The sequence below is a fragment of the Tachyglossus aculeatus genome, chromosome X2, assembly GCF_015852505.1.
Source record: "Tachyglossus aculeatus isolate mTacAcu1 chromosome X2, mTacAcu1.pri, whole genome shotgun sequence".
NCBI lineage: Eukaryota > Metazoa > Chordata > Mammalia > Monotremata > Tachyglossidae > Tachyglossus > Tachyglossus aculeatus.
In genome coordinates this window covers 11,291,865-11,305,101 of record NC_052100.1, presented here as the reverse complement: position 1 = coordinate 11,305,101, position 13,237 = coordinate 11,291,865, and the positions used below count along the sequence as shown (strand labels likewise).

General features: G+C 50.1%; 1 protein-coding gene across 1 annotated transcript in view; it reads left to right on the top strand.

Annotated features, from left to right (window-relative positions):
- The window catches only part of CARM1 (coactivator associated arginine methyltransferase 1), a gene marked incomplete at its 5' end in the record, with an annotated part of 80,530 nt that overhangs the window by 62,281 nt on the left and 5,012 nt on the right, over positions 1-13,237 (top strand). Inside the window, 4 exons of the mRNA XM_038770711.1 lie at positions 4,815-4,896; positions 5,996-6,081; positions 9,379-9,468; positions 10,423-10,560. Coding sequence (XP_038626639.1) covers positions 4,815-4,896; positions 5,996-6,081; positions 9,379-9,468; positions 10,423-10,560 — 396 coding nt within the window. The remainder of the gene's footprint in view (positions 1-4,814; positions 4,897-5,995; positions 6,082-9,378; positions 9,469-10,422; positions 10,561-13,237) is intronic.

Genomic DNA, 13,237 nt, shown 5'->3' with positions numbered 1-13,237 from the left:
CTTGGGAAAGTACGATACAGTGGAGTTGGTGTGTTCCATCCCTACCCACGGGGAGCTTACAGGTGGAGTTGACAAGTCTGCAGGGAGAGTTTATGGTCTACAGTAGTCTGGGCAATCCGACCCTGAGGGTTTCTCACCCCACCCCTATACTTCCTCCCAATCCTAAAATGGCCACCTGGGCCTCAGGATGAGGGTCAGAATTACTGCCTGTGGCACTGTCGGATGAGATCTGGACAGGGGCTGGTTCCAGTGCTGAAGATGTCCAGTGCTGAAGATCACCTTGATCACCTTGTAACCTGTGCTTTGAACAGTGCTTTGCACATAGTAAGCGCTTAATAAATGCCATCATTATTACCTTGCCCCCGGGGTCTCAGTCCTGAAGCCAGTTAGCACAACAATAGAGGTTTGGCTGCCAAACCTTCCCCAGCAATCCTTAGTGGGGCAAGTAGCACCCCAGTAGTTAAAGAACATCAACCAGTTCACAATGAGCCAGGGCAAAAAGGGGGCCTGCGGTCACTCAGTCCTTTTTATTGAGCACCTGCCGAGTGCTGAGCACTGAACTCGAACTCGGGACTTGGGAGAGTACAACAGAATTGGTGGGCGTGGTCCACTGGCCTTCAGGAGCTTGCAGTCCAGCAGGGGTGGCAACCGCTAAAGTAAATTAGAGCTGGGAGGAAGTCATAGAGTGTAAAGATATGTACATAAGTGGTACCAGGTAGTGAATTTCCAAGTGCTTTAGTGGTGCGGAATGGCTGAGGTGGCAGCTGGGGAAAGAAAGTGGGGAGATTGGAGCTTAATTGGGAAAGGTCTCCTGGAGGAGAGGTGATCTCAGACCACACCATGTTCTGTGAATTTGAGTTCCCCCCCTATACGTTCAAGTCCTTGCACTTGCAGGACATTTTACACAAGATGTGCACAAATAAGCACCGTCTATATATCCCTGCTCACATTCCACCCATACATTCAACTCCAGAGTTCCCAAATATAGGATGAAAGAGCCCCACAGAAAATGAAACATCTCATTAAACCAATTCAAGACGAAGCGCCGTCCTTGATTTTTACAAAATATATCATCAACCGTAATTGAAAACTTTATTCATCTCCTTAACTAACTTGATTGGCCAAATTCCAAACATTAGGAATAGAGCTCATCCTGAACAATTTAATCCCCTCCCTGTCTCAGGCATTCCTGGCCAGGGAACTTTACTGCAATTCTCCTCTCTCCTTGCCTCCCCCGTTAACCCTTGTGTCCCCACCATCGTCCATGGTGAGGCAAATTTTCATGCTTAGTTTTTCCAAATGGTGAGGTCTGTGCTCCTAATAAAACTTTGCATTTTGCCATTCCAGCAGGATATTTACACCTCCTATACTCCTTACATCTATTTCGATTCAAAAGCTATGAAGAAAACCAAACTTAACTCCATTTCCATATCTCCCCCCCACTAAGCTCCATTTTTTCTGGTCACCTCAGTGAATAGTCTCGTAAGGCCAAGCACTTGCCCCGTTGCGTGCCTTCCCAAATATATTTTTCCTTACACAGGCGTGCCTTTAAGTGTTCTGAGAAGCACACCGCTGCTGAGAGAAATGAGGCAGAGTAGAAATATTAAAAAAAAAACAAGTCAACATAATGAAGTGAATTATTTAAAGCCATTTGGGCTTTGAGCCCATAATTTGACCCCATCCTCTTATTTAAGAGAATCAAGCACCGGTAGACTATAGGGCTGTGAAGCCACCCCAACATAATCCAGGGCTTCTCTTCGTAGAGAGCACATTTTCATCACTCAGGCCACTTCATTCCAACATAAACCACACCATACACACTCACGACCCGTTAACACTAAAGAAACTCCGCTCTACTGGAGCATAGTCACGCGGTCTTCTGGGTATCTTTACCGTGAACCTAGAGACTCATTTGTTCCAAACTGGCAACCTGATGTCAAGTTACAGTTTAGATTGTCTCTCTTGGACAGGCACATAGTTACTATGGTGAGAGGCTGCTGCCCAGAGACCTTCCGAGTGTCCTTTAGGTGTCTGCTAGAAGCCTGAAATTCCAAGCCAACGGTGATGTTAGCTGACGTATCCCAAACAAAAAGGTGGTAGTGTCTGGGCTAGTTACGTGACCTGCTTTCCTTCTTCTTATTCTTACAGACCCCTCAGTCTTCATCCAGCTCTTCCCCACTTCCTTTCTGCTACATCCAGATTCCCTGCTGTACCCAAATTTGCCAGCATAAGAGCTCCTTAGGGACCCCCCCCACCAGCCTTTCCCAACTCCTTCTCTCCCATCTTTTTTTGTACAGCAGACTGTCTTTTCCAAATTCCCACCCCATCCAAATTCGTACACATGCATATACCTTCCAAGTAGGTATCCCCGAGTTATCCACATACAGAGGTCCTCTTTCCTGATTTTTTTCTGCTTGAATCTCCACTGTTGTCCCCCGCCCCAAGAATAAGAATTATGGTATTTAAGCGCTCTGTGCCAAGCACTGTACAGTCAGATTAGTCACACAGTCCCTTGACTATCAATCGCTGGTATTTAAGGAGCGCATACTGTGTGGAGAGCATTGTGCTAAGCTCCTGCACCACCTAAGCCTGAGTTCCATTCGCTAAGGCCCCGGGGTGCTCTCTGTTCATTCATGTAATTCGGGCTGTCTTCACCACCACCCCCATCCATCGAATGGCCACGATTTAACCGAGAACGTGCTTGGATTAATTTTTCTGTGTGGTTTCTAATCTCTGAAATTTCAACTGTGTTGCACAACAAATTTGTGGGAAACAAATTGAAAAGAGAAGTTATCCATACACAAGATACAATACAAAACCCCCAGTTAATTTGGCTGATTCGAACACGGGGAATTGGGCTCAGTGGAAAGAGCCCGGGCTTTGGAGTCAGAGGTCATGGGTTCAAATCCCAGCGCCGCCAATTGTCAGCTGTGTGACTTTGGGCAAGTCACTTCACTTCTCTGGGCCTCAGTTACCTCATCTGTAAAATGGGGGTTAAGACTGTGAGCCCCCCGTGGGACAACCTGATCACCTTGTAAATTCCCCAGTGCTTAGAACAGTGCTTGGCACATAGTAAGCGCTTAATAAATGCCATTATTATTATTAATTATTTCGTTGGCTCTGGCCAATGTAAAAATGATATTCTCCTTCTCTAGATGGCATTTTTTTTTATCAAACCTAAATTGTTTCAATACATGCTAATCAAATTAACATTCTGTATTTCGGTACTCATCAGTTCTCACAACTGATTTGTTTCAGTCTAGGGTTATTCCTTATGCTAAGCAACTACATTTCTCATTTATTTGCAGCTGTGTCCTTATCACCGAAGCCCAAGGCTGTTGGTTATGCAAAGTTTCTCTGCCAACTTTTTCCAGGTTAACCCATAACATAACATAGAAATCACAGACATCCTAAAACCCTAAACTCGCTTAAACTGCCGACTGCTTGAACCCAAAGATCATGCTGGTTTCTTAAACCATAAAATTCCTTCCAGAATAATGAGACAGGTGATCATTTGGAGGAAGAGGAGGGTACCACTGACCACCCAAATGATGCCTTGAAATGAAACAGATCTGCTTTTGTTTTATTCATTTTCAGAGTGCTAGTTTCCCAGTGGACTGTGAGCCCACTGTTGGGTAGGGACTGTCTCTATATGTTGCCAGCTTGTACTTCCCAAGCGCTTAGTACAGTGCTCTGCACACAGTAAGCGCTCAATAAATCCGATTGAATGAACGAATGAATGAATGGTGTTTCCAGGATAAGCTAACTTTTATTCTTTCGCTGACCTATGTAGAAGGAAAAAACCCACGACCTGTCGTTGGCTCCTCCATGACTGTAGGTCTTAGGGCCCTGTCTTAGAGTTGTCCTTCTCCTCCTCCCCATTCCTCCTCATCCTCTCTTCCTGGGTCTCCCTCCTCAGCCCTTCCCTGGTCTACTGCTTCCCCGTGTATCCATCCCCACCCGCCTCTTTGTATTGGTTGATGTCAGCTGATCACGATGGAGGACTGGACCAGCTTTCTTTGCTGTTCGTTCAACATCCCCCAGCCCACAAATCTGGGCCCTTAGTTCCTAGATCCTTTGCTAGAGATCCCGTGTTTCCCCCACCTATGCCAGTATAACAATCCCCTTTAGCCTCTTCTCTCTTGCATTTACCTTTGGGATCCCAGATTCCCTCCACCCATCTTGACTGACCTCTTCCTAGCGTTTCTGTACTTCTAGGATGACTGAACTAGTAATGACCTTTGTTCCATCATTTCTTCCACACCCCAGACAGGGCCGTGGGTCGGGTCAATCACTTCTTTCCACAAATCCTGTACCCCACCCCACCCCAGATTAGTGCTTGTAAAACGAGTCTTTTAATCTCATCCACCAAATCACCTAGTGACCAGGAATGGGATGGTCCTCCTTCCTGGGCTATCAAAGCCGTTGCTGCTTGACCTCAGCTTCCGGGACATTCCTGTTTGATGCAGCCACTGCGTTGAGCAGCTTCTTAGCCAGGTTGGAGGACAGGAAGGTACTCTCTGAGCTCAGACCCAGGTCATGGCCGAATTTCTAATTGGACTCAGGTATGGCTGTCCTGGGCCAAGGTAGCCTGCATCTTGCTTGAGCCCCGTTGCCCTTCCTTCCCACCCCTGGAGATAGTTGGACAAAATGTAAACGGTCCTCACCTTGCATGGGGTGGTTTAAGCGGTCACTTGGCATGCAAATGATAAAAGACCCTTCCAGCTCTCGATTCTGTGATTCCCTGGAGCACTGGAAATTGGATTCAATATGGCTTCTCTCTTCCCCTCCCCCCCCCCCCCTTTTTTTTTCAGGTATCAGCCATCCTTTCACGGAGTTGACTTGTCAGCACTTAGAGGGGCGGCTGTAGATGAGTATTTTAGACAACCTGTCGTGGTAAGTGGCTTGGGTCTCGTGGATTTAGCTAGAGATAGAGAAAGGCCTTAATTTCTTGCTCTGCAGAGGGAAAGGTTTGGTCAGCAGTTCACACACTTGGGAGCCACAGGGTTGCAAGATTCCGGATTGCTGGACGGGGTGGCCTGCTCTCTCGGAGCTCTGGCTCAAGATGACCGCCTTGCTTCGTTTGGGGGGGGGCAAGGGGGAGATAAGCTTATGCCACAGCTTGGTTGATTTAATTTCCTCCAGCTCAGTTAGTGACCCATCTGGGAATGAGAGGAAGCGAGTGTGGGGCTAGTCTTCCTGTGGAGACTTGGAGTGGAAACGATTTAGGCTACTTTGGTTCTGAGTGACTTTTCGGGATGGGGGTTGCAGGGGGCTCTGGGTGGTTTTGGCCCTTGGCCACAGGGGCGGAGTGGTTTCAGCTACACTTTTCAGTGACACTTGACCTCTCTTTTGGTCTCTTGCTCATGTAGCTGTTGCTCCAGTGCCGCAGTGGCTGTTCTGGGTCCTTACCCTGCTCCCCCAGCCCCCATCACCTCTGCAGGAAAGATCCCACGTTCAGCCGAGGTTGGGAATGCCCCTCCTCTCACTAGTTTACTTGAGGAGCTTCGGGTTTCTGCCCTCCAAAGACTGATATTATTACTAAGCTCCCATCACCAAGCAGGCCCCACGGAAGATTTTGTGCTAGGCACCTTGCCACTGCCATTTGTGCCTGTCTACATGTTTTGTTGCCCGTCTCCCCCTTCTAGACTGTGAGCCCGTTGTTGGGTCGGGACCGTCTCTGGATGTTGCCGACTTGTACTTCCCAAGCGCTTAGTACAGTGCTCTTCACACAGTAAGCGCTCAGTAAATACGATCAAATGAATGAATGCCTCCAGTAAGGTGGTAGCCAACCCTACCATTGTCTGTCGGACCCTCGGGAGAAATGAATGCCTCCGGAAACCAGGGGATGAAGCGGGTTTCTGCTGGTGGCCTTAGACGTGTGGTCTTGACCCCACCAGCTGCTTCCCGGATAGTGGAGCTGGATCTATCGGAGAGCCAGAACATCATTTCTCTGCCTCTCTCCGTGGCCTCACCCTTCCCATTTCTCTCCTAGGATACCTTCGATATCAGGATTTTAATGGCCAAGTCGGTTAAATATACAGTGAACTTTTTAGACGCCAAAGAAGGCGATTTACACAGGTAACTCTTTGTACTTTTTTTCTCAGTAGCAGTAGGGTGACAAATTTGAGGGGTTTTGCCAACCTCGGCAACAATTACCAAGCACCTCTTGTGTGCAGAACTCTAAACTAGGTGCCTGGGGAATCGTACAGAAGAAGTAGCAGCTGTGGGATCCCAGTCCATGAGGTTATAATGGGGGAGGAGACCGGCATAAATTGCTGAACCTAATATAGATTGCGAGAAGACAGATATACACAATAGACATAAGCTCGTGAGCATAAACACGTGACTTCCGAGGTAACTACTGGGATGCTATGACCGGAAAGGGAATTAATCAAGGAATGCCTCCTGAAGAGGGGAGTTTTTAGGAGGGCTTTGAAAGAGGAGAGGGATGGAGCTAGACCAGAAAGGGTGGGGGTTCCAGGCGGGGGAAGAGGCTTGAGCAGTGGCTGGAGTTTGCTTGCGGCGGGGACTCGGGGGAGGACAAGAGCTAGGGTGCAGCCAGAGGAGAAAGCGGGAAAAAAGAGGGAGCCAGCCTGGAAGCTGATGACCCGCTTGACTTGCATCTACTCCAGCTTTTAGAACAGTGCTTGACCCAAGGTAGGCGGTTCACAGATGCAATAACGATGACGATGACGGTCAGGAGATTTCTTTTCCATGTGAGAATCAGTGGGGAGATTTTGTGAAGGGGAGTGATGAGCTCCAGAGGGTGTATTAAGAAGGTGGTTCGTGCAGGCATATTGAAGCTGGGATTTAGAGTGTGGCTTTGAGGAAAGAGGATGAGTTGGAACCAGGGAAAGGCGATGTTTGACTCTTAGGAAAGACTGAGATCCTTTAGAACCGTTACCGAGCAGCAGCGGTTGTGGGGCACGTATGTCTTTCCCAGATTCAACTGCCAGGCTGCCAGCAGTTGTCTTGCCCTGCCAGATGTACTTCTGGTTGCTCCAGAGTCTCCTGCAGCAGCTTGGTGCCGGCTGACACGTTTTCCCAATGCCTGTTCCCTAACGTCTTCTTGTGGCCCTTTAGCCGGAATCCCGCTGCTAGCTTAGCTGGGGCCTGAAATTTTCCCCAGTTTAAGGACTATCCAGGGCTCTCACCTCCAACCCCGGACAGTTTAAAGACTATCCAGGGCTCTCACCTCCAACCCCGGGCTTTGACATTAGGCATTAATGAGCCCAAGGACACAGAGTAAGGCAAGGCTGCAGTGTAGCCTCCCGAGTAGCCTTCATTTTGGGCCCCTCCATTTATCTGATCCCAATCTTTTTATCATTGATTCTACTTCCTCTTACTGTTGCCTCTCCTCCCGATCCCCCTCCCCTTATATTAGTTAGTGAGAAAACGTCATCCATGGCAGTAGCAGAGCTTAATGATGACAGTGGGCTGGGGGAGCTTTTTCAGGGGGCGGGCTTTCTACATGGAGAAGAGAGCCGGGCCTTTGTTGTCCCCTAGCCTGTCCTGTCCCCCTCTCCCCCACCGGGGTAATTGTTGGTTCGAGGTAACTGGTGCCACGTTCTGGGATTTTAACAGAGATGCTAAGTGGGTTTTTACAATTCCCAGGGAGGAGAAATGTGGCTGTTAAGGGGTCAGTAGTAGTAATAGTATTTATTGAGGGCCCGTGTACTTTCAGGAGCTTGGGAAGTACAGAATAATAAAGAGGTGTGTTCCTCGCCCACAAGGAGCTTATATTCTAACTGGGGAGACCCATATAAAAATTAAGTGGATGTATATACACGCGTGCTAAAGGCGGTGTAAATAAATTCATTCGGTCGTACTTATTGAGCTCTTACTGTGTGCAAAGCACTGTACTAAGCGCTTGGGAGAGTACAGTAAAACAACAGACACATTCCTGCCCACAACGAGCCCACAGTCTAGAGAGGGAGGCCGACATTAATATAAATAAATAACAGATATGCAGATATATGCAGACGTGCTGTGGGGGTGGGAGGAAGGGTGAATGAAGGAGCAAGTAAGAGCAGTGCAGAAGGGAGTGGGAGAAGAGGAGAGGAGGGCTTAATTAGGGAAGGCTTCTTGGAGAAGATGTGCCTTCAATAAGGTTTCGAAGTCGGGGAGAGCGATTATCTGTCTGATATGAGGATGGAGGGTGTTCCAGGCCAGAGGTAGGATGTGGGTGAGAAGTCGGCGGGGAGGTAGACAAGCTCCTAAGTGCTAGAGTTGGCAGAAGGGATGATATGGCTCAGGGAGCTGGGAAATTCACCAGGGAAAGCTTGTCGGAGGAGCTGGGATTTTAGGAGGGATTGGAATGTGTGGAGAGCCAAGGTCTGTCTGATGTGGGAAGGGAGGAAGTTCCAAGCTGGGGGAACAGTGTGAGTGAGGGAATGGACCCCACCAGAAAGCCTCTCTTAATTTGTCTCCCACATGGACAGAACAAGAGAGCAGTCAAAGGCAGAGAAGGTGAAGTCAGTTTTGCCTGTTCTCTCTGAGTTGGGTGCCCCCCATCTCCCAGCCTCTGCCCTGGGGCAGGAAACAAAGCGGCATGAGAGGATCGATCGATAGATCGATCAGTCAGTTGTATTTATTGAGCTCTTACTGTGTGCAGAGCACTGTACTAAGCTCTTGGGAGAGTACAGTATAACAGAGTTGGTAGACATGTACCTTTCCTACAGGGAGCGTACAGTCTAGTTGGGGTGGGGGGGATGACAGACATTAATATAAATAATTAAATTATGGGTGTGTGCATAAGGGCTGAGGGAGGGCTGCATAAAGGGAGCAAATCCAAATGCAAGGGCGACACAGAAGGGAGTGGGAGAAGTGAAAATGAGAGCTTAGGGAGGGTCTCTTGGAGGAAACGTCTTCAGTAAAGCTCTGAAGATGGGGAGAGTGATTGTCGGATAGGAAGAGGGAAGGGCATTCCAGACCAGAGGCGGGAAGTGGGTGAGAGGTCGGCGGCGAGATAGACGAGATGGAGGTACAGTGAGTAAGCTGGCATTAGAGGAGCAAAGTATGCGGGCCGGGTTGTAGTTAGGAGAGCAGCGAGGTAAGATAGGACGGGGCAAGGTGATCGAGCGCCTTAAAGCCGACAGTAAGGGATTTCTGTTTGCTGCAGAGTTGGATGGGCAACCACTGGAGGTTCTTGAGGAGTGGGGAAACATGGGCTGTATGGCTTCTGTAGCAAAATGAGAGGGCCTCTGTCCCATCCCCAAACAGGGGAAAGGCATGGCCATGCTCCTGTGGAGAACTTGTTAGCCAGAGCTGCGGGAGAACTTTGAGGCCCCTGGATTTCAAAACTACCTCCACCCCGCTCCCGGCCAGGTCTCGAGCCCGCCTTTCTGCTGCTAACCATTTGACTCTTCCTTTCAGGATAGAAATTCCATTCAAGTTCCACATGCTGCATTCAGGCCTAGTCCACGGCTTGGCTTTCTGGTTTGATGTAGCCTTCATTGGTTCAATGTAAGTGGTGGAGAAAGCATGCAGAGACTTCTTTCCTCCCAGCAGAGCTTGGGTTTTGTAAAACAAATAGCTGGCTCTGAGCTCCTAGTCTACATTGCAGTAAACTGGCAAGTTCAAATTAAGTTACCTTTTCACTTGTGTGTATAGCTGACCATATCGCTTTTGCCTCACCCCTCGACACTATGACCATTTCTCACATCAGATGAGGCGGGAAAAGAGAAATGCCATCTTCCCTGGCCCGAGGCCATGGGGGTCATCACAAGTCAGCTGGCACTCTTATGCCCCTTCCCCTGCTCCCTCCCCCCTACCCCCCCCCCCCCCCCCCCCCCCGACCTCCCAATTAGTCTCGGAGTCCCCAAGCAGAATCCCTTTGCAGAATGTGAGTTGTGTGTGGTGGTCTTAACCTGCCTGGGTGGCCCGGCCTAATGTGACGACCCTGATCTGCTTAAGTAAAGTTGGATTTGCCAACATCTGTCCCGCTGTTTCAGATCTCCCCCGGGACCGATTTTCCCGGTTTTCTCATCGGGAATTTGCGCCTGCCCCTATGGCTGGCTGTAACTGGGTGGGGTGCACTCCTCTGTGGCCTTGAGGGGACCTACTGAGGTTGGCCATCCCTTCCATTGCCACTCAACCCAAGTCCCTTCTCTCTCTGCCCCTTCACACGACTATTGGTTTCCCTTTGCCGGGACCGGGGTGTCTGACCGTTCCCTGGGGCGGGCGCCTGGGGACCTGGTGTCCGAGGAACGTGGGGAAAGCAGGCGGATCCAGATATGGACCTGCTTGTGGCTGAGAGACCCACCCTCTCCCTGGGGGGGAGCCCCAAAAGGAAGCGGGCAAGAGGCAGGCACAGCTCCTGCAAAGTTGGCGGGCAGACGATAACCTTGCCCTCTGGGAGTTCCCTGGGCCCACTCGGTTTCTAACCTCACCTCCTCTTGTTTCCCTGTCTTGGGCCAGAATGACCGTGTGGCTGTCGACGGCACCCACAGAGCCCCTGACTCACTGGTACCAAGTGCGATGCTTGTTTCAGTCACCGCTCTTTGCGAAGGCCGGGGATACACTCTCAGGGACGTGTCTGCTCATTGCCAACAAGAGGTAAGTCGTCTGGGGGCGGGGAGAGATCACTCCCCTTGCCATGGGAAGAAAACCCTTCAGGACTGTTCAGTGGACTCCATTAAACCTCTTGGGATCGGTCAGGCAGTGGTAGTTATTGAGCGCTTACTGTGTGCAGAGCACTGTACTGAGCGCTTGGGAGAGGACGATGCAACAAAGTTGGCACGTTCCCTGCCCGCAGCGAGCTTACGGTCTGGAGGCGGGCCAGACAGATAGGGGAAGTGGCAGAGTACAAGGATCTGGACAGAAGTGCTGTGGGGCTGGGAGAGGGGTGAGGATCAGAGGGCTTAAAGGGAACAGGTCCTCGTGCACAGGTGAAGTGGGAATGAGCAAAGACAGGGGACATGGTAAATCTCAAGTTTTTTTGGCCTGTGGACGGCCAGACTCCTGAAAGCTCACTGAGGCTCCCGAGAGTGAGGGATGGCCAAGGAGTGGCCTTGCTGGGTCCCAAGGAGGACCTTGACCTAACGGGAGTCTCAAGTGAGGGGTCTGAAAGTAGAGTTCATGCTGCACTTGGCAGAGGAAGGACTCCAAACAGAATAGTTCCAGATTAAACCTAGCGGATAGACCGCAGGCCTGGGAATCATAAGGACATGGGTTCTAAGCGCTTCTCTGTGCTTGTTGATCGTCTGTAAAATGGGGATTAAAACTGTGAGCCCCAGTGCTTAGAGCAGTGCCTGGCACACGGTAACCGCGTAACAAATACCATTAAAAGAAAGAAAAAGACTGCTTCTCTTCGGAAGTCCAGGAACCCGCTCGCTTAAGCGATCTGTTCCGACTTCCAGCTGTCGCTCATTCCCCGATGGTTTTCGTAGCAGCTCAGGAAGGGGTCCTGGTTCAGAAGCAGCGGGGCCTAGTGGATAGAGCCTGCCTGGGAGTCAGAGGGACCTGGGTTTCAATCCTGGCTCTGCCGCTTGTCTGCTGGGTGACCTTGGGCAAGTCACTTCGTCTCTGGGCCTCAGTTCTTTCACCTATAAAATGGGGATTTAAGACTGTGAGCCTGATGTGGAATGTGGACTGTGTCCAACCTGAATAACTTGCTCCTGGTACAGGGCTTGGCACATAGCATGTAACAAGTACCGTAAAAGGGAAAGAAAGAAAAAAGGGGGAAATCGGAAGCATTTATTAACCACCCCCAAAGCACCTTTCTAAGCGTTGCGGCCCCAGATCCAGGCAAAGTCCCTGGTCTTCAGGGGGCTCACAGTCTGTGGGCAAGGCTTCTGTTACAATGAGCCAAAACGGGGAAGGCAGCTATAATCAAAAAGTTATAAGAGCCAAAGTGTAGCAAAACTATCCAGTCCTCGGGCAACTCAGTGCCCCGAGCAAATACTCGGGGGTGAAATACTGCTAAATGGGGCAAGGGGGATCCCGGAAGCCCTGATGTCAGAGGAGCTCCGGGCTGTGTGATGCCTGTGTGATGAGTGCCTCTCGGCCTCCCTCTGCTCCAGTGAAGGAGTTGGAAAAGCGGGGCGTCTCCTTGGACCGGATGCCGAGAAGGAATGGGGAAGCCTGTTCCCTTCTTCCTGAGAGTCCCTCTTACCGGTGGAGCAGTAGAAAACGGCTCCTCCCCTCACTCCACCCAAGGAGAGGAGCCGAGGCATCCATCTCGAGCCCGGCCAGGATCAAAAATCTCTCTCCCACCAGTGACCTCTGCCTTCCCCGTGGAGGTTTTGAGGGCGAAAAGGCTGTGGGGTTTGGGGAAACTGCTGGGCCCAGGGATCTCTATGGCAGCTCGTATCTGGGCAGTCCAAAAGTGGCTTCGGGTGGACTGCCGCCCTAGCCATCTTGTGGGTCGGGTTGTCGTTTTGAGGCTTGAGGTTGGAGATTTGCTTTGTAATGGGAGGAATTTTAAATATCTAGTATCCCTAATAATAATAACTGTGGTATTTGTTAAGCACTTACTCTGTGCCAAGCACTGTACTAAGCGCTGGGGTGGATTCGAGCAAATCGGGTTGGACACAGTTCCTGTCCCTCCCGGGGCTCACGGTCTTCATCCCCATATTACAGACGAGGTAACTGAGGCCCTGAGAAGTTAAGTGACCTGCCCCAGGCCACACAGCAGAGGTGGTGGAGCTGGGATTAGAATTCATGACCTGGCTCCCAGGCCCATACTCTATGCGCTATGTCCGGAGGGAAAGATGGGTGTTACACGTCAAGCCCGAGTTGGCGTGGCAGCAATCAATCAATCAATCAGTGGTATTTAGTGCTTACTGTGTGCAGAGCACTGTACTAAGCGCATGGGAAGTACGAGCTGGCAACATAGAATGACAGTCCCTACCCAACAGTGGGCTCTAGAAGGGGGAGACAGAGAACAAAACCAAACATACTAACAAAATAAGATAAATAGAATAGATATGGACAAGTAAAATAAATAAATAGAGTAATAAATATGTCTGCTGTGTGACCTGGGGCAAGTACCTTCCCTTCTCTGTGCCTCAGTTACCTCATCCGTAAAATAAAATAGAATAGATATGTACAAGCAAAATAAATAGAGTAATAAATATGTACAAACATATATACAAGCAGTGGTGGGGCAGCTAGAAACGGAGCAGAGGGTAGGGGTGCCCAGCCAGCTGATGGGATGGAGTTGGCTAAGAGGTTCTCCAGTGCCCCCAGTCCCCCGGCCCTGCTCTCCCTTCTGAAGGCACACTGGCCTTGG